We start from the raw sequence: 20973 nt of genomic DNA on the forward strand, positions 1-20973 counted from the left end.
CTACAGACTTTTGTCATCTTAAACAAAAGGTACAAGAGCATAAATATATCCTTTCTTGATGACCCAGATTGAAAACTTTGAGCTGTTTTAACTGTCTTTAAACACAGCAGTGAATGGTTTAACTGTTTTTAAACACAGTGATGTCTTTTGAAGCTACTTGAGGTTACTTAAAGATACACTCCAATCTCCTGCCCTACTACTTTTTCAATATTTTTATAACACTGTGTTTTTACCTGATACATTTTGCTATTGTCCAGCATCCGCCCCCACCCTCCATTTTTACTTTTAGTGTTGAGGACTGAAGAGACGCTGCAGCCAAGTCAGGCCTAAAATAAGACTCCATAAGCTCTCACAAAGACATGAAATCTTCATATTTAAAGGCATAGGTTTTGTTGACACTTTGTTTGATGAGGGACTGTTTCAGCATGCTTCTAGATTCCACCTGGAGTCTGGGTCTATTCTCAGAACATATCATAGTATAATCTACTTAGTAGTTTAAAAACTTTTCATGTTTATTAGTTTTGAGTTCACATCTAGATTATATATCCTTTGTAAACATGGATCATACTTCACATACAATCTATAACAAAGTGCAACCTGCCCAGGATGCAGAGTGCTCAAATGGGATTTACCAATAAAACACCATAAACCTATTGGCTTTCCAACTTTATTTTTTATGGGAAACCTTCTATGTTGAAGAATTATTACACAAAACTGTAAAATAAATCTATAAAATTAGTATTTAAAAAGTGGTTCTCACTGATGAGAGACTGTAAGACCTGAAACTCCCTCAATGACAATCTTGCTACATGTCAGTCAAGGGGACACAGTTGGAAAGATTAATTCTGATCACTATGTAGTCTACCAACATGCTTTTCTCTGATTTGTAAACACATGGATGAAACACCAGGCCATAGAGGGCTCCTATGGATCTAAATGAAGTTAGGTCATTAACTTGAGTTAGCCCAATACTCATAACAATAATGCTTCTCACACTAATCTGTACATGAGTATCCCAGGGATCTGGTTAAGATGTATATTCTCAAGAGCACTGGGTGAGGTCTGAGATCCTGGTTTCTAACAACTTCAGGTGATGCTGATGCTGCTGGTCCAGGGACCACACTTTGAGGAACAAGGGAGAAACTGAACATTTCTGATAATGTTCCCTTATCACCTATACTCACTCCCCAGAGCTAAAGGATCCCTGCCTTGATTTACCTCTGTGTTTGTTTCAAAAGCTGCTGCTATTTGACAGACACGTTTTGCAGCTATGTTTTAAGAGATATGCAGTGGTCAACTCTCCTAAACAGGCTCTGACTTGACTACTGGAATGTGCCTGCTCAGATGAGACCCAGAGGTGTCTGAAATTGACCTTTGCTTCATTACTGTGCTAAGGTCTCCACCCAAGAAGGTACTTGTACTCTGCAACAGTTTCTGCCAAATGCAAAGGAGCATGGAAGTCTGCACATGCCCCAGCTACCCCTACCGTTCCTGGAAATCTCTACTCCTTTCTTAGAGTCCCAGAGACCTGCCTACCCTACCTGTTAAAGTTCCTTTACTCTACTCCTCTTAAGGAGATGTTTGTAGAACATAAGCTCTCCCTTTTCCATTCCCTGACCAATGAATATAGTTTCTGCTCTGCCACACAGAACCCAGGTTCATATGCATCATTTCCAAGTCCAGGCAAAGGACCCATTGAAGGGTCACTGACCTGCTAGGGATCAGTTATAACATCTGTCTCAAGAACATTTAAATTAAACTTGTCTTATCTCCATGTAAAATTACTGCTCTTTTAAATTCCCTTCTTTGCTCTCAGGAGCTAATGACCACTTGTCTTTTTATTCATACAAATTAAATTAGAATATGGACATTATTAGGGCAGGGATTTTGTCTGTTTTATTCATTGCTATTACCCCAGTGCCTGGACCAATGCCTCACATAAAAAGGCAGATGAGCATATTCTGAATAAATCAATAAAACAAGCCCTTCTAAAAATTTGTTTCCAAATTTCAGTCTCTATTGATATGTCATGAGGCTTTTCTTCACTTGTTTGCTATTGTTTTCCAATCTAGGAAAATTCATGTGGCAACATGAAGTGTCTGGTTTGTCATACTGTCACCAGCAAAGGCTATTAACAATTCCCAGGGAGTAAAATTAGAATGTGGGTCACAAAATAAAGTCTAACCTGTTTTTTTCCTTTGCACTTAGTCAAGTGCACTTTACTTGCTTACAGGGTACCTTGTGAGAGGCCTCATATCTGGCCTTTCAGACAAGAGTCCCTGGTCTGAAATGGCTGCACTAACACTTGGATCTGGAGTTGTGAATAGCATAGCTGGGCCCAACCTATTAAGAACTAGGTACTCTACCCCACTGACAAAAATCCTATAAAGCAGTTCCCACCCATCCACCACCACCACTTTTAGGGAAGAGTATGTATTCTTGAGTGCAAGCATTCACCTCTCCATTCTTTAATCAAAGGATAAAACTTTCCTTTGTTTCTGACGAGTACTTGGGCTCCTTCTTTTGGCTCAAATGACACCAAACAAGGACTTTTGTTGAGGCCCTACTTGGGAGAGTTGCTAACAATACTTGTCACTTCCTCTGAGTTGTTGAAGCGATGTATTTGTCTGTGTTCCTTCTAAGGGCATTGGAAGTTGCTAGTTGCAGACTGAGTTGGGGTTCAATAATTTACAGAAGCTGGTGTGATGGGAAGGAAAGCATTTCAAAAAGTGGGGAAACATACCATCTCAAAGAGAGTTAAGAGGGACAAAGGCACAATAGTCCCCAGATCTGGGTGGGTGGATAGAGAAAGAAGCAAAGGATGGGTGTAAAGCATATGCAGCTCATAGAAGGATGATGGGGATGGAGATAAGGATGGATGGAACAGACAGGAAAGGAAATACAAGGCACAGAGTATAATGTTCTAGGTAACCAGAAATTGAGGAAAAGCTCTGGCCTGCCCATGACCTAGGTGTATATAATTCCTCTAAACCTATCAATTCCTCCCAGAATTGAAAGGTAAACCATATAAGAGATGGCCTTTCATTTAAATAGCAGTCTTAAAAAGGTTCATCCTAACCTAGACTATTTTTTAAGGCACTAAATTTGGCACTCGAGCCTGAGAGGGTGAGTTTAACCCTGTGCTAAGAAAGAAGCCTGAAAAAGCCCTTCTTTGCTGTCACAGCATATATGAAATAAACATACCTACAGGTACTGGTTTCCTGTACCTACTCTACCTGCCTACTTACACATCATGGAAAGTCGGAACTAGGGTCTGGGAATGAGTCCCAGACATGTCTCCTGTTAGCTCCAGTGGCAACAGTTTGATGGGGGAAGAAGTAGGGGAAGTGACAGGAGGACTAACCTAACTGCAGTGGTCCCACTGGTGGGGTGGCATATAGGCACCTAACATTGTACGACTATAGTTCCCTTATAAAAACCGATGAGGAAAATAAGAAGACTGGGAAAGGAGGCAGAGCATAGTATGGATCTGCTGTCCACAAGCTCCAGAAACAGAAGGGATGGAAGCAGATTCCTCATTGCTTGGTTGCTATTGAAATGATGAAATGAGACAATAGAAGTGATGGTATTGTAATACATTTAAATTGTCAAATAAATTGACAACATTGCTTTGGAATGACAAGACATAGGGCAAAAGAACAAATTTATCATACTTTAGGCTGATATTCAATATGATAGGGAACTACATTATGACTACCAACAGACAAAACCTCTGTCATGCAGCAGATCTCTGAGACATTAGACGGTGTATCATAAAAACCCTCTGAAGTTCTTACAATTTGTGGTCTTCTTTTTCATCAATATTTCCAAGAGAGCTCTGCAGAATGATAGAATCACTGAATTTCAGAGTTGAAGGCCGTTCAGACATAACTGAGGTTGAATGTCAAGACTCAGGACAAGATAGGTGCTCCCTGTGTAACACAGCTACCTGGCAGGCAGTTATCAACCAAGTATGCGCCATTTGTCTTCACGAAGTTCTCTCTACCCAAAACTAAACAATATTTCAACTACCTCAACCATTATACCTAATCAGTAGGTTACAGAATTTAAATGGCTAGCTTATTAATGTTAATGAAGTAGTATTTAGAGAAGAGTTGTATTTGCTCTGTTGCTTTTGTTATACCTTTAATTGGTTTAAAAAATAAAATTTATATTTTATAAGAGTTATAAACCAGGATTAAGATTTTCTTTCTAGGCTGCTTTAACCACATTTTGTACAAATGGAAGTTTTCAAGTATCAGAATGTCCATCTGATAGAAATGCAGAAGGACTCTCTGTAGTTAACTAGAGTGAGTTCAGTTCAGTCGCTCAGTCGTGTCTGACTCTTTGCGACCCCATGTACCGCAGCACGCCAGGCCTCCCTGTCCATCACCATCTCCTGGAGTTCACTCAGACTCATGTCCATCGAGTCCGTGATGCCATCCAGCCATCTCATCCTCTCTCGTCCCCTTCTCCTCCTGCCTCCAATCCCTCCCAGCATCAAAGTCTTTTCCAATGAGTCAACTCTTCACATGAGGTGGCCAAAGTACTGGAGTTTCAGCTTTAGCATCATTCCTTCCAAAGAAATCCCAGGGCTGATCTCCTTCAGAATGGACTAGTTGGATCTCCTTGCAGTCCGAGGGACTCTCAAGAGTCTTCTCCAACACCACAGTTCAAAAGCATCAATTCCTCAGTGCTCAGCCTTCTTCACAGTCCAACTTTCACATCTATACATGACTACTGGAAAAACCATAGCCTTGACTAGACAGACCTTAGTCGACAAAGTAATGTCTCTGCTTTGAATAAGATATCTAGGTTGGTCATAACTTTTCTTCACAGGAGTAAGCATCTTTTAATTTCATGGCTGCAGTCACAATCTGCAGTGATATTGGAGCCCAAAAAAATTAAGTCTGACACTGTTTCCCCATCTATTTCCCATGAAGTGATGGGACCGGATACCATGATCTTCATTTTCGGAATGTTGAACTTTATGTCAACTTGTTCACTCTTTTCTTTCACTTTCATCAAGAGGCTTTTCAGTTCCTCTTCACTTTCGGCCATAAGGATGGTGTCATCTGCATATCTGAGGTTATTGATATTTTTCACGGCATTCTTGATTCCAGCTTATGTTTCTTCCAGTCCAGCGTTTCTCATGATGTATTCTGCATATAAGTTAAAAAAGCAGGGTGACAATACACAGCCTTGATGCACTCCTTTTCCTATTTGAAACCAGTCTGTTGTTTAATGTCCAGTTCTAACTGTTGCCTCCTGACCTGCATACAGATTTCTCAAGAGGCAGGTCAGGCAGTCTGGTATTCCCATCTCTTTCAGAATTTTCCACAGTTTATTGTGATCCACACAGTCAAAGGCTTTGGCCTAGTCAATAAAGCAGAAGTAGATGTTTTTCTGGAACTCTCTTGCTTTTTCCATGATCCAGCGGATGTTGGCAATTTGATCTCTGGTTCCTCTGACTTTTCTAAAACCAGCTGGAACATCAGGAAGTTCACCGTTCACGTATTGCTGAAGCCTGGCTTGGAGAATTTTGAGCATTACTTTACTAGCCTGTGAGATGAGTGCAATTGTGCAGTAGTTTGAGCATTCTTTGGCATTGCCTTTCTTTAGGATTGGAATGAAAACTGACCTTTTCCAGTCCTGTGGCCACTGCTGAGGTTTCTAAATTTGCTGGCATATTGAGTGCAGCACTTTCACAGCATCATCTTTCAGGATTTGAAACAGCTAAACTGGGATTCCATCACCTCCACTAGCTTTGTTCACAGTGATGCTTTCTAAGGCCCACTTGACTTCACATTCCAGGATGTCTGGCTCTAGATGAGTGATCACACCATTGTGATTATCTGGGTCATGAAGATCTTTTTTGTACAGTTCTTCTGTGTATTCTTGCCACCTCTTTTTAATATCTTCTGCTTCTGTTAGGTCCATACAACTTCTGCCCTTTATCGAGCCCATCTTTGGATGAAATTTTCCCTTGGTATCTCTAATTTTCTTGAAGAGATCTCTAGTCTTTCCCATTCTGTTCTTTTCCTCTGTTTCTTTGCATTGATTGCTGAAGAAGGCTTTCTTATCTCTTCTTGCTATTCTTTGGAACTCTGCATTCAGATGCTTATATCTTTCTTTTCTCCTTTGCTTTTCACTTTTCTTCTTTTCACAGCTCTTTGTAAGGCCTCCCCAGACAGCCATTTTGCTTTTTTGCATTTCTTTTCCATGGGGATGGTCTTGATCCCTGTCTCCTGTACAATGTCATGAAACTCATTCCATAGTTCATCAAGCACTCTATCAGATCTAGGCCCTTAAATCTATTTCTCACTTCCATTGTATAATCATAAAGGATTTGATTTAGGTCATACTTGAATGGTCTAGCGGTTTTCCCTACTTTCTTCAATTTGAGTCTGAATTTGGTAATAAGGAGCTCATGATCTGAGCCACAGTCAGCTCCTGGTCTTGTTTTTGTTGACTGTATACAGCTTCTCCATCTTTGGCTGCAAAGAATATAATCAATCTGATTTCGGTGTTGACCGTCTGGTGATGTCCATGTGTAGAGTCTTCTCTTGTGTTGTTGGAAGAGGGTGTTTGCTATGACCAGTGCATTTTCTTGGCAAAACTCTATTAGTCTTTGCCCTGCTTCATTCTGCATTCCAAGGCCAAATTTGCCTGTTACTCCAGGTGTTTCTTGACTTCCTACTTTTGCATTCCAGTCCCCTATAATGAAAAGGACATCATTTTTGGGTGTTAGTTCTAAAAGGTCTTGTAGCTCTTCATAAAACCCTTCAACTTTAGCTTCTTCAGCATTACTGGTTGGGGCATAGACTTGGGTTACCGTGATATTGAATGGTTTGCATTGGAGATGAACAGAGATCATTCTGTTGCTTTTGAGATTGCATTCAAGTACTGTATTTCAGACTCTTTTGTTGACCATGATGGCTACTCCATTTCTTCTGCATGATTCCTGGCCGCAGTAGTAGATATAATGGTCATCTGAGTTAAATTCCCCCCTCAAGTCCATTTTAGTTCACTGATTCCTAGAATGTCGACGTTCACTCTTGCCATTTCTTGTTTGACCACTTCCAATTTGCCTTAATTCATGGACTTGACATTCCAGGTTCCTATGCAATATTGCTCTTTACAGCATCAGACCTTGCTTCTATCACCAGTCACATCCACAGCTAGGTATTGTTTTTGCTTTGGCTCAATCCCTTCATTCTTTCTGGAGTTATTCCTCCATTAATCTCCAGTAGTGTGTTGGGCACGTCCTGACTTGGGGAGTTCCTTTTTCAGTATCCTATCATTTTGCCTTTTCATACTGTCCATGTGGTTCTCAAGGCAAGAATACTGAAGTGGTTTGCCTTTCCCTTCTCCAGTGGACCACATTCTGTCAGACCTCTCCACCATGACCCTCCCATCTTGGGTTGCCCCGCAGGCATGGCTTAGTTTCATTGAGTTAGACAAGGCTGTGGTCCTAGTGTGATTAGATTGACTAGATTTCTGTGAGTATGGTTTCAGTGTGTCCACCCTCTGATGCCCTCTTGCAACACCTACCATCTTACTTGGGTTTCTCTTACCTTGGGCATGGTGTATCTCTTCACAGCTGCTCCAGCAAAGTGCAGCCGCTGCTCCTTACCTTGGATTAGGGGTATCTCCTCACCACCACCCTTCCTGACCTTCAACATGGGATAGCTCCTCTAGGCCCTCCTGCGCCCCCAACTTGAGTGAACAAACCATGAAATTTATAAAAACATCCCACGAATAAAACTTGAAGGCTTGATGATCTAAAACGGACTTGTGAAAGTGTTAGTCACTCAGTTGTGTCTGACTCTTTGCAATGCTATGGACTATGGCCCACCAGAGAATTCACTGTACATGGAATTATCCAGGTAAGAATACCAGAGTGGGTCGCATTCCCTTCTCCAGTGAATCTTCCTGACCCAGGGATTGAACTTGGGTCTCCTGTCTTACAGGAAGATTCTTTACTGTCTGAGCCACCAGGACAGTTAATTGTTAGTTGCTCAGTCATGTCCAACTCTGCATCCCCATGGACTGTACTGTTTGGATTACACAGGTGCTGTCTTTCATGACTCTGGCTATTTCTGTCAACAACAATTTATTTAATATTGAAGTCAAGGAAGAACAATTTTCTAGTAACACTGATTACTCATCATATTGAAATTGGTATTTATTTTCCTTCCACTTACAAGGACTATATTAAGACTAATATTTATAAGTTGGTATCAATAAGAAATGCTTCTATCTACAGATTTCATTACTCATTGGTGGAACTCATTAAGCCATATATGACTTAAGTGAAATATAGACTACAGAATAAAAGATAAAGAGAGAATATCTATATTACCAAGAGATATAATTTGAAGGTGTTTTGCCATTTTATTCTCCAAAAGGCAAGATTGACAAATTTATTATAGTTCCCCCAAAGGAAATAGATTTTATAAGCCTAAGTTGGTCGGATAACAAAAGGAAAAAAATAAAAGAATTCTAAAATATGACCATCTACAAGAAAAGAAAGGAAAGGAAAGCCACCTTTTCCTTCTTAATCTATTTCTAAATATTTAAAGGTAATAAAAAAACAATTAATCCATGATTCTGACTATAACTCAAAGCACTGCTGCTGATTTAGATATATAGAATTATTCATGTGAGAAAATATATTTAAGTACTAGTCCACATACACTGCAATACCTGTTCAAATATCTTTGTATAGGATGAAAAGAAATGACTGAATTATTTTTCTTATGACACCTTCAGGATTCTCTTCTTTTTGGTTACATGCTTTAATCAAACAGAGTGAAGGATAAGATTACTCACTGAATCAAAAGAACACTTCCAGAAACATCCACTTAAGGTTCAGAAAGAAATCATTAATTAATTGTTCACTTAAAAATCCCCAAATCAGGGACTTAGACCAAATCACCCAGGGCAGATACTCTGTTTTCTACTGAATTGTTAACAACATGCTGCTATATAACACTGCCTTCTCTCAATGGCAGGTTTTGAGGAAGGATTTTCCCATCATGAGAAGCATGGCTGTGTTTGTAATAACGTATAGATAAAGATTTTTAAACACATAACAAGTCTAAAATAGACTTTTCAGGTGTTCAAGAAGTTGAAACATTTCCCCATTTCTCTATGGGACTGTTAGTCCATAAGTTGTGTCCATGTATTTGAGACCCCACAGACTGTGACTCTATATATGGACATCACCAGATGGTCAATACTGAAATCAGATTGATTATATCCTTTGCAGCCAGCTGTTCTGTGCAGGAGAAGCTCTATATAGTCAGCAAAAGCAAGACCAGGAACTGAATGTGGCTCATATCATGAGCTCCTTATTGCAAAACTCATACTTAAATTGAAGAAAGTAGGGAAAACCACTAGACCATTCAGGTATGACCTGGATCAAATCCTTTATGATTATACAGTGGAAGTGACAAATAGATTCAAGGGATTAGATCTGATAGAAAGAGTGCATGAAAAACTATGGACAGAGGTTCATAACATTGTACAGGAGGTGGTGGCTAAAACCATCCCCAAGAAAAAGAAATGCAACAAGGCAAAATGGTTGTCTAAGGAGGCCTAACAGATAGCTGGGAAAAGAAGAGAAGGCAAAAGCAAAAGGAGACAAGAAAAGATACATGCATCTGAATGCAGAATTCCAAAGAATAGCAAGAAGAGATTTTTAAAAGTCCTATGAAGTGAACAGTGCAAATAAACAGAGGAAAACAATAGGATGAGAAAGACTAAGGATCACTTTTAGAAAATTAGAGATACCAAGGGAACATTTCATGCAAAGATGGGCACAATAAATGAAAGAAACAGTAGGGACCTAACAGAAGCAGAAGATATTAAGAAGAGGTGGCAAGAATGCACAGAACTGTGGGAAAAAAAGTCTTCATGACCCAGAAAAGCATGATGGTGTGATCACTCACCTGGAGCCAGACATCTGGAGTGTGAAGTCACATAGGCCTTAGGAAGCATTACTATGAACAAAACTGGTGGAAGTATGGAATTCCAGCTGAGCTATTTCAAATCCTAAAAGATGATGCTGTGAAAGTGCTGCACTCGATATGTCAGCAAATTTGGAAAACTCAGCAGCGACCACAGGACTGGAAAAGGTCAGGTTTCATTACAGTCTCAAAGAAGGACAATGCCAAAGAATGTTAAAATTACTGCACAACTGCATTCATTTCACATGCTAGCAAGGTAATGCTCAAAATCCTTCAAGCTACACTTCAATAGTACATGAACTGGGAACTTTCAGATGTACAAGCTATATTTAGAAAAGGCAGAGGAACCAGAGATCAAATGGCCAACATCCAGTGGATCATAGAAAAAGCAAGAAAATACCAGAAAAAATCTACTTCTGCTTCATTGACTATGCCAAAGCCTTTGATTGTGTGGATCACAACAAACTGTGGAAAATTCTTCAAGAGATGGTAATACCAGACCACCTTACCTGCCTCCTGAGAAACCTGTATGGAGGGTCAAGAAGAAACAGATAGAACTGGACACAGAACGAGGGACTGGTTCCAAATTAGGAAAGGAGTGCCTCAAGACTGTATATTGTCACCTTGCTTATTTAATTATATTCAGAGTACATCATGTGAAATGCCAGGCTGGATGAAGCACAAGATGGAATCAAGATTGCTGGGAGAAACACCAATAACCTCAGATAGGTAGATATGGCAGAAAACGAAGAGGAACTAAAGAGCCTCTTGATAAAGGGAAAAGAGGAAAGAGAAAAAAGTTAAAACTTTTTCACTTAAACTCAAGCCTTAACACTCAACATTCAAAAAACAAAGATCATGACACCTGGTCCCATCACTTTACAGCAAATAGACAGGGAAACAATGGAAACAGTGACACACTTTATTTTCTTGGACTCCAAAATCACCACGGATGGTGACTACAACCATGAAATTAAAAGACGCTTGCTCCTTGGAAGAAATACACTGCCACATACCTAGGCAGTGTATTAAAAAGAAGAGATTTAACTTTGACCGCAAAGGTCCACCTAGTCAAAGCTATGGTTTTTCCAGTAGTCATGTATGGATGTGACTGTTGGGTGCATAAAGAAGGCTGAGCACTGAAGAATTGATGCTTTTCAACTGTGGTGTTGGAGAAGACTCTCAAGAGTCCCTTGGACTGCAAGAATGTCAAACCAGTCAATTCTAAAGGAAATCAGTCCTGAATACTCATTGGAAGGACAGATGCTGGAGCTGAAACTCCAAAACTTTGGCCATCTGATGCAAAGAACTGACTCATTGGAAAAGATCCTGATGCTGGGAAAGATTGAAGGAGGGAGGAGAAGGGGACAACAGAGGATGAGATGGTTGGATGGCATCACTGATTCAATGGACATGAGTTTGAGTAAGCTCCGGGAGTTGGTGATGGACAGGAAACCTGGCATGCTGCATTCCATGGGGTCACAAAGAGTAGGGACGACTAAATGACTGAACAGCAACAACAATTCTGTCTTACATAATGGCTGTATTTGTTTACATTTGCACCAACAGTGCAACAGGTTTCCCTTTTCTCCACACCCTCTCCAGCATTTATCATTTGTACACTTTGGGATGATGGCCATTCTGACCAATGTGAGATGACACCTCATTGTGGTTTTGATTTGCATTTCTCTAATAATGACCGAGGGTGAGCATTTTCCATGTGCTTATTAGTCATTTATATATCTTCTTTGGAGAAATATCTGTTTAGGTCTTCAGTCCACTTTTTGATTAGGTTGTTTGCTTTTTTGGTATTGAGCTACATGAGCTGCTTGTATATTTTGGAGATTAATTCTTGGTCAGTTGTTCTAATTCGAAGGATTTGAGCATATCCTTGCTAGCATATGAAATGAGTGCAATAGTACCATAGTTTGAACATTCTTTAGCATTGCCCTTCTTTGGGATTGGAATGAAAACTAATCCCATGGGATACATCTATTATAATGCAGTTGCAAAAAAAGAAAGGAAAGGAAATACTTCCAGAATACAGAACTTGATTTTATAATAGCTTTGTACTCAACAAACTTTTAATAATTTTCCACTCAAAGTGTACTTGGAAGCTTGTCATCTTTTTTCCTATATATTAGAGTTTCACCTGAGGGAGAAATTTCTGAAGATTAATCCTGGTTACAAAGAATGAAGAAAAAAAAACATTCAACATATCACAGTTTCATGCCAACATTATATATGAAGAAAACATCATTGCTTATGTTCAGGATACAGTCAAAACATTTGTAACATGCTTCTAAAAGACCCAGAGAGAAGTGTGTGTAGAGATTTCCAAGGTCAACAATGAAAGTGCTCTCTTCCCTCTTCTTTCCCTAACACACTTTCTGAGATTAGCTTTAGCACCCAGACTGTCCCTGGTGGCTCAAGAAAGCATTTCAGTATCATCAAGAGTCTAGATACTGAGCTGAGTTTGCTGTAAGCTTAGAGATGATTGTTTTGTTTTGTTTTGTTTTGTTTTTTAATCAGTTTTATTTCCGAAATTCCTCTCACATTCCCACTGGTGTCATTTCATTTTGAAAACATTTCATCTTTAAATTCCAGAACAGAATTTAGAAAAAAATTTTTATAACAAGGGCAACAACTTATGTAATTGACTATGAAAAAGAAATACATCACAGGGCTATGCTTATAAGTATCTGTGTTGTGTGTACATGTGAACTGAGATCTCCAATCTACAGCTGTATTAAATTTTGGATATGTATCTTTTCTATAATGAATCATAGAATACTGACATGACATTTTAAAAAATAATCCAATGGGGATGACCCAGAGAGATGTTATGGGGAGGGAGGTGGGAGGGGGGTTCATGTTTGGGAACGAATGTAAGAATTAAAGATTTTAAAATGTAAAAAATAAAAAAATAAATAAAATTTTAAAAAAATAAAAATAAATAAATAAAATAAAAAATAATCCATTGGCTGCAATTATTTAAGTTTTCAAATACCTTGAAGACAGGGACCTTTTCTCTAGTGCTTGGGTCCACAAATAACAACTAGTAGATGACCAATATAGTGAAAAGGTCCCCCACTTCTTATATGTTAAAACCTGAAGCCAAAAAATGAAAAGTGACTGGCACAGCTCTTCCAAAGCTATTTCAGGAGAAATGGGATGTCACAGCATCTTCACCTACATCCCAGCTCTCTGTCCAATCAGTTCAGTTCAGTCATTCAGTCGTGTCTGACTCTTTGCAACCCCATGAACTGCAGCATGCCAGGCTTCCTTATCTATCACCAACTCCCAGAGTTCACACAAACTCATGTCCATTGAGTTGGTGATGCCATCCAGTCATCTCATCCTCTGTCATCCCCTTCTCCTCCTGCCCACCATCCCTCCCAGCATCAGAGTCTTTTCCAATGAGTCAACTCTTCGCATGAGGTGGCCAAAGTATTGGAGTTTCAGCTTCAGCATCAGTCCTTCCAAAGAACACCCAGGACTGATCTCCTTTAGAATGGACTGGTTGGATCTCCTTGCAGTCCAAGGGACTCTCAAGAGTCTTCTCCAACATCACAGTTCAAAAGCATCAATTATTCAGCACTCAGCTTTCTTCACAGCCTAACTCTCAAATCCATACATGACCACTGGAAAAACCATAGCCTTGACTAGTGGACCTTTGTTGGTAAAGTAATGTCTCTGCTTTTCAATATGCTATCTAGGTTGGTCATAACTTTCCTTCCAAGGAATAAGCGTCTTAATTCCATGCCTGGGCTGCAATCACCATCTGCAGTGATTTTGGAGCCCAAAAAACACAAAGTCTGACACTGTTTCCACTGTTTCCCATGAAGTGGTGAGACCAGATGCCATGATCTTAGTTTTCTGAAAGCTGAGCTTTAAGTCAACTTTTTCACTCTCCTCTTTCACTTTCATCAAGAGGCTTTTTAGTTCCTCTTCACTTTCTGCCATAAGAGTGGTGTCATCTGCATATCTGAGGTTATTGATATTTCTCCCGGCAATCTTGATTCCAGCTTGTGCTTCTTCCAGTCCAGCGTTTCTCATTATGTACTCTGCATAGAAGTTAAATAAGCAGGGTGACAGTAGACAGCCTTGACCTCTTCTTTTTCCTATTTGGAACCAGTCTGTTTTTCCATGTCCGGTTCTAACTGTTGCTTCCTGACCTGCATATAGGTTTTTGAAGAGGCAGGTCAGGTGGTCTGGTATTCCTATCTCTTTCAGAATTTTCCACAGTTGATTGTGATCCACACAGTCAAGGCTTTGGCATAGTCAATAAAGCATAAATCGATGTTTTTCTGGAACTCTCTTGCTTTTTCCATGATCCAGCAGATGTTGGCCATTTGATCTCTGGTTCCTCTGCCTTTTCTAAAACCAGCTTGAACATCAGGAAGTTCCCGGTTCACATATTGCTGAAGCCTGGCTTGGAGAACTTTGAGCATTACTTTACTAGTGTGTGAGATGAGCACAGTTGTGAAGTAGTTTGAGCTTTCTTTGGCATTGTCTTTCTTTGGGATTGGAATGAAAACTGATCTTTTCCAGTCCTGTGGCCACTGCTGAGTTTTCCAAATTTGCTGGTATATTGAGTGCAGCACTTTCACAGCATCATCTTTCAGGATTTGAAATAGCTCAACTAAATGTCTACTGATGTTTTAAAATGGATGAATTCCTCCTCTTTACTTCATAAAGGCCTAAGTTTATTAGGTAAAACTATTATCAGATATAAAGTATTTAACCCACATAACTTCTTTAAAGCATAAATAACCCCCAGGGAAATGTACTAGGTGTTAAACAGTTTCAGTTCCTTGATTGACAGACAACAGAACTTGGAAGCTTGAATAGTCTGGATTTATGAACTGCAACTTCCAAAGAACCAATATATGTGGTTTGCTCTTAATGCCATCACATACAAGAAAGAAAGTCCACTACAAATAATTTATTACAAATTCTACTTTTGAAAATAAACTATAAAAAGGAGTTTAATTTAACCCATCACTAAAAGAGCAAATAAATAATTTTTGGCCCCTAAACCTTTTGGGCAAACTAGGCCTGTCTTTGCAGTACCTATTTGGGCTTCTATTTTCTTGAAGGAATGAAGTCCTGCTAAGAGATACAAGGAGAAGGAGGCAAGATAAACATTAGTGTGCTGGCTGCTCTAAGATGAGCAACTTCAAATATTTAAACTTGGTCCCAAATCCTTGAAAAATAAATGAATCAGCATGTGGAGAAGCCTACAGGTCTTGAGCATGAAGAGCCTGGTTAACTGTGGTCATGAGCACTCAGAAGCTGTGATGAAAGAAATCCAGTCCCACTTAGTGCTCCAAACTTTATGACTGTAGTTTTCACATTAAGTGATAAAGTGGAACAAGTTCGCAGCAGTAATATCATAGACTCCTCCAATCACTTTCTCTCTACAGCTTCATAGTAAGACAAGATCTGTATGGGCCTTTGCAGGTTACTATCCTATGTTTTACGCAGTGCCTGAACTAAACAACTGCTGAATAAATCTGCACAGGATACTACTGTAAACAGTCTCATTTAATTATCACAAAAGTCTTATGAAACAAGGAGGGAAGCCATTATTCCCATCTCACAGAAGACAAAGTTCCCAGACACCATGTTGTCCTTATCACTAAGGTTCATTAGGCATTGACCATGTGCTAAGCCCTCTAAATGTATTAACCTGTTTAATTTCCATGGTATTTGATATGGTAGATATGAACAGCATCTCTATTTTACAGGTAAGAAAACTAAGACACAGAGTAATTAACATATAAGTATTAACATAACTACAACCAGCTGTCACAATTAGGAACTAGCACAGGACTGAACCTAGGAAGGTAGCTCCAGAGTCCATACTTATATCATGACAATATCATGCCTTGATAGTTGACTGCCCAAGTAGTATCCACTTGCTTTGGGCTTTGTCACACGACTAGTTGATGGCCAGTCCAAGGCTACTTCCATCCTCCCTCAAGCCCACCTCTCTACCTCAGTAGGTCCTGTCAATCATCACCTGCAAAAACAAAGCTGCCCTGGGCCTCAGCACAAGTCAAATTAACTGGAGAGAGTGAGCATGTCCAATTAACTGATGAACTAACTCTTCATAGAAACCCAAGTCAGAAAAAAAAAAAAAAGAAAGAAACCCAAGTCAGGAGGATAACTTCCAAAAGACAAGTGAAAGGCCTCAAGGTGGAGGCATCAACCACTGGTAAACCTCCAGGGACTCTCATATTGGAAACCTAGTATTGAAGATTCACCTGTTAGGTAACACAAAGCCTCTTATATGTAATTGGAAGTCATTACCTTATTAGGAAAACCTCATAGTTGGAGAACATGCCAGAGCTGTGTGATTCCAGGAATGAAAGGGCAATCGAGAGAAATAAACATAGCCTGTGTCCTGTAGGGAGATTACTTGTAAGAAGGTTCTTTGTATGGGACAGCCTAACTTAAGGCTATTTAAGTGTCCATGTTTTAACAACTAGTTAAGAACATTTAAATATGTTTACATCAAACATTTCTGCTTTATTGACTATGCCAAAGCCTTTGACTGTGTGGGTCACAATAAACTGTGGGAAATTCTGAAAAAGATGTATGTAAGTCAGGAAGCAACAGTTAGAACTGGACATGAAACAACAGACTGGTTCCAAATAGGAAATGGAGTACATCAAGGCTGTATTGTCACTCTGCTTATTTAACTTACATGCAGAATACATCATGAGAAACGCTGGACTGGAAGAAACACAAGCTGGAATCAAGATTGCCAGGAGAAATATCAATAACCTCAGATAGGCAGATGACACCACCCTTGTGGCAGAAAGTGAAGAAGAACTAAAGAGCCTCTTGATGAAAGTGAAAAGAGGAGAGTGAAAAAGTTGGCTTAAAGCTCAACATTCAGAAAACTAAGATCATGTCATCCAGCCCCATCATTCCATGGCAAATAGATGGGGAAACAGTGTCAGATTTTATTTTTCTGGGCTCCAAAATCACATCAGATGGTGACTGCAGCCATGAAATTAAAAGACGCTTACTCCTTGGAAGGAAAGTTATGATCAACCTAGGCAGCATATTAAAAAGCAGAGACATTACTTTGTCAACAGAGGTCCACCTAGTCAAGGCTATGGTTTTTCCAGTGGTCATGTATGGATGTGAGAGTTGGACTATAAAGAAAACTGAGCACCGAAGAATTGATGCTTTTGAATTGTGGTGTTGGAGAAGACTCTGGAGAGTCCCTTGGACTGCAAGGAGATCCAACCAGTCCATTCTGAAGGAGATCAGCCCTGGGTGTTCATTGGAAGGACTGATGCCAAAGCTGAAACTCCAATACTTTGGCCACCTCATGCAAAGAGCTAACTCATTGGAAAAGACCCTGATGCTGGGAAAGATTGAGGTCAGGAGGAGAAGGGGAACAATAGAGGGTGAGATGGTTGGATGGCATCACCAACTTGATGGACATGGGTTTGGGTGGACTCTAGGAGTTGGTGATGGACAGGAAGGCTTGGTGTGCTGCAGTTCATGGGGTCACAAGGAGTTGGACATGACTGAATGACTGAACAGAACTGAACATCAAATATAGGGTGTTTCCCTCTTATACTTTTGGTGGGAATGAAAACTAGTACAGCCCCTATAGAGAACAGTGTGGAGATTCCTTAAAAAACTGTAAATAGAATTGCCATATGACCTACCAATCCCACTTCTGGGCATACACACTGAGGAAACCAGAATGGAAAGAGACACATGCACCCCAATGTTCATTACAGCACTGTTTACAATACCTAGGACATGAAAGCCACTTAGATGTCCATTGACAGACAAATGGATAAGGAAGTTGTGATACATATACAGAATGGACTATTACTCAGCTCTAAAAAAAAAAAATGCATTTGAGTCAGTTCTAATGAGGTAGATGAAACTGGAGCCTATTATACAGAATGAAGTAGGTCAAAAAAAGAAACACCAATACAGCATATTAATGCATATATATGGAATTCAGAAAGACAGTAATGATGAACCTATGTGCAAGGCAGCAAAAGACACATAGATGTAAAGAACAGCCTCTTGGACTATGTGGGAGAAGGCAAGGGTGGGATGATCTGAGAAAATAGAACTGAAACACGTATATTATCATATGTAAAATAGATGACCTGTGCAAGTTCGATGAATGAAGCAGGGCACTCAAGCCAGTACTCTGGGACAATCCTGGGGTGGAGAGGGAGGTGGGAGGGGGTTCAGGATGAAGAGACAATTGTGCACTCATGGCGGATTCATGTTGATGTATGGCAAGACCACCACAATATTGTAAATTAATTATCCTCCAATTAAAATAAATACATTTTTAAAACAAATATATGGTGTTTCATAAGCCACACAATAAATGGATTCCTAAACCATTCTGCTAAGTGAACATTCATTTATCTTCCCCCACGCACATAAATGAAAAGCTTATATGCTCCTATATTCAAATTTTCTCTAGTAAGAGAAAAATATCAGTGAAGATTTTTGTAGAAAATGAATCAATACACACACTGACTTATTCCAAGCATCTCTTCCATTTTCAAATACCAGAACATGGCAAAGCACTGACTGTGTTAAGACATATTTACTGAGAAACTTGGTGTCTGACTTACCCTCTGGATTTCTATCAAAGAATGATACCGGAGCTCTCAAAATGGACTTCAACATTTTGTTGTGCAAAGTTTGTGAAGAGTTAACAAGGATGTACAATGCCAACAGACATCTTGTGACACCAAAAAGGAGAGTAGATACAGTTAAACCTGAAATAAAGAAATGTCACTTATAACACAAAATTTCTGCCTTTTCTTCAATGATACTGAAGTACAGCAGGCAGTTTATAAAGATATTATGCATTTTCCTCTATAAAAAGAATTTACATATAAATTTTAATATATAGAATGTGAAATAAATGTTTAGATACATATATAGAATGGATTCTGTGAGTTTAATGCATTCACAAAATACATTTATTAAAAAGAATATGAAAATCAGTATTTTCCTTTCACTAAACAGAAACCACGTGTGAAGAAAAAAGGAGGTGTAAACTATAATTTCATTCTAGGCTTTCCAAACTCAATTCTAATTTTAAAAAATCAGAAGAAAAATTAAGTATAAAAAGTAGTTAATCATTCTTTCTCCGTGTTTCAAATCTCATTATTTACAAAATTTTCCATAATGTGAAATTGTGGTATGCTTTGGTACCAGCATGTGAATTAACAGGAAACAGGAGAAATTATTTCATTTCATTGTACAAAATACCCAGTAGCTTGAAAAAATAGGAAAATACCATACTAAGTTACAAGTAGAAAATTTCTTAAATAGTTGAATTGCAAGAAAATACAAATTATATCTTAACACAAGATAATTAACCTAAAAAAGCAACTAATCTCACTATTTTATAGAAACAAAAAGCATTTGTAAATGCACATAATTATTTAAATTTATTTTATTAATGATATAAATGATTATTTACGATGCATATAAAAATTAAAATAGCTCTTCAAACATCTCTTTAACCCATGACACTAAGGAAGCTGGAAATAACTACTGTTATAAACATTCCATCAAATATTTTTTCTCCTTCAGCTTTTCACATCACTGTTATTCCAACCCTGAAGCTGTTCGAATTCCTGAATTCCATCCACAGGCATTTGCCTTAGCCCACTATCCTAAACAAATATACAATAGAATCTTTTCCTTCTTCCTTTAAGCCCCCACAGTCCACCAATTCAGAAGGTAAACAGCTAATGGATTTAGATCTCTTAGCCAGTGATCAACAAAAGAAATATCAAATTTCAATGAGTGGGTTCTTACAAGATATAATTCACTCTATCTTTGCAGAAAGTTTGTATGCATGTTTCTTGTCAAATATTTTAAAATTTTAGCTGAGGATTTCCTTTTGAAAGTATGAAATGCTACACAGATTCTAGGCAATCTTGTGAAAACAGAGCCACATTAATTAATATTAGTCTGGCAAGCCAGATGTTAAATTAATCACACAATTGGAGGTGCAATAACATTGTGATCTCAAGGTAAGAAAGAGAAGGAATCCTAATTAATTCCCAGACACTGGATTTCTCCCTACTTAGCTTCTCTCTTAAGTAACTGGTGAAACCTAAGAGATGAGCTGTGTGGCAAAGCGGAGTTTGCATACCTTCAAGGAAATAGTGCTTTTGCTTGGGGGCCCTTGCTGCCAAAGGAATTCATCTGAGTTCAATAAAAGACAGGGTTTATTCAGACAGAACTGGAAAAATTCAAACCACAGGGTGGGGATCCATTTCTAATCCCCTTGTCCATCCATATAATAAGATTTAGATAAAGAAACCCATTAGAATAGACAGTAGCACGTGTTTCCAGTGGCTGATTTTCTGAATGTTCAATTCTAGTTTAACTTCCAAAATCCAGTACAGACAAATTAAGAGTCTTCATTCACCTTCTTTTAGTAGATTTTTTAAATAATTATTCCAATTAATTCATAGAGTAAATGTGACTCAGACTATTTGTTGAGGTATTTCTGAATTTCTCCTGGAAGCCCTAGTTGCTCACGCAGGCTCCTTGTAAGCACCTCAGAACTCTAGTATAATAGACCAGATGATTCAGCTTTACCTGAAAAAATTCCTAAGTACCAGTTTAGATCAAGCATCTCCGTTATATTTCCTTTTTCATATGCCATGATATTCAGAGTATGCTGTTCATTTGCCCTATGGAACAGGGAAGAAAAAAATATTGTGCTATAGATAGAATATACATATATACCAGAAAAAAATTAATTTTGATTTAGGAAATGAATTTAATGTTAGAAAATGGTTCCCAGCTCTAAGGGTCCTAAGTCTCTCTACCTTATAGACATACCATTTGAATCACGACTTTCAGTTCTCAAAAATATCCGTGAGGAAGCTTCTGAGAGTGAGACATGGCGAGAGACCATGGGAGGGTCACAGTCCAGCAGGAACTGTGATTTTTTCTTCAGGGA

At 38.9% G+C, this 20973-nt stretch overlaps 1 protein-coding gene across 1 annotated transcript in view; it reads right to left on the reverse strand.

Moving 5' to 3' along the window:
- Positions 1 to 20973, reverse strand: part of LOC102177789 (multidrug resistance-associated protein 4-like) — a gene marked incomplete at its 3' end in the record, with an annotated part of 234569 nt that overhangs the window by 93084 nt on the left and 120512 nt on the right. The window contains exons 15-16 of the mRNA XM_018056287.1: positions 20607 to 20701; positions 18614 to 18760 (exon numbers count right to left, since the gene is read on the reverse strand). Of these exons, the coding sequence (XP_017911776.1) occupies positions 18614 to 18760; positions 20607 to 20701 (242 nt within the window). The remainder of the gene's footprint in view (positions 1 to 18613; positions 18761 to 20606; positions 20702 to 20973) is intronic.

This window comes from Capra hircus, chromosome 12, assembly GCF_001704415.2.
Source record: "Capra hircus breed San Clemente chromosome 12, ASM170441v1, whole genome shotgun sequence".
Lineage (NCBI taxonomy): Eukaryota > Metazoa > Chordata > Mammalia > Artiodactyla > Bovidae > Capra > Capra hircus.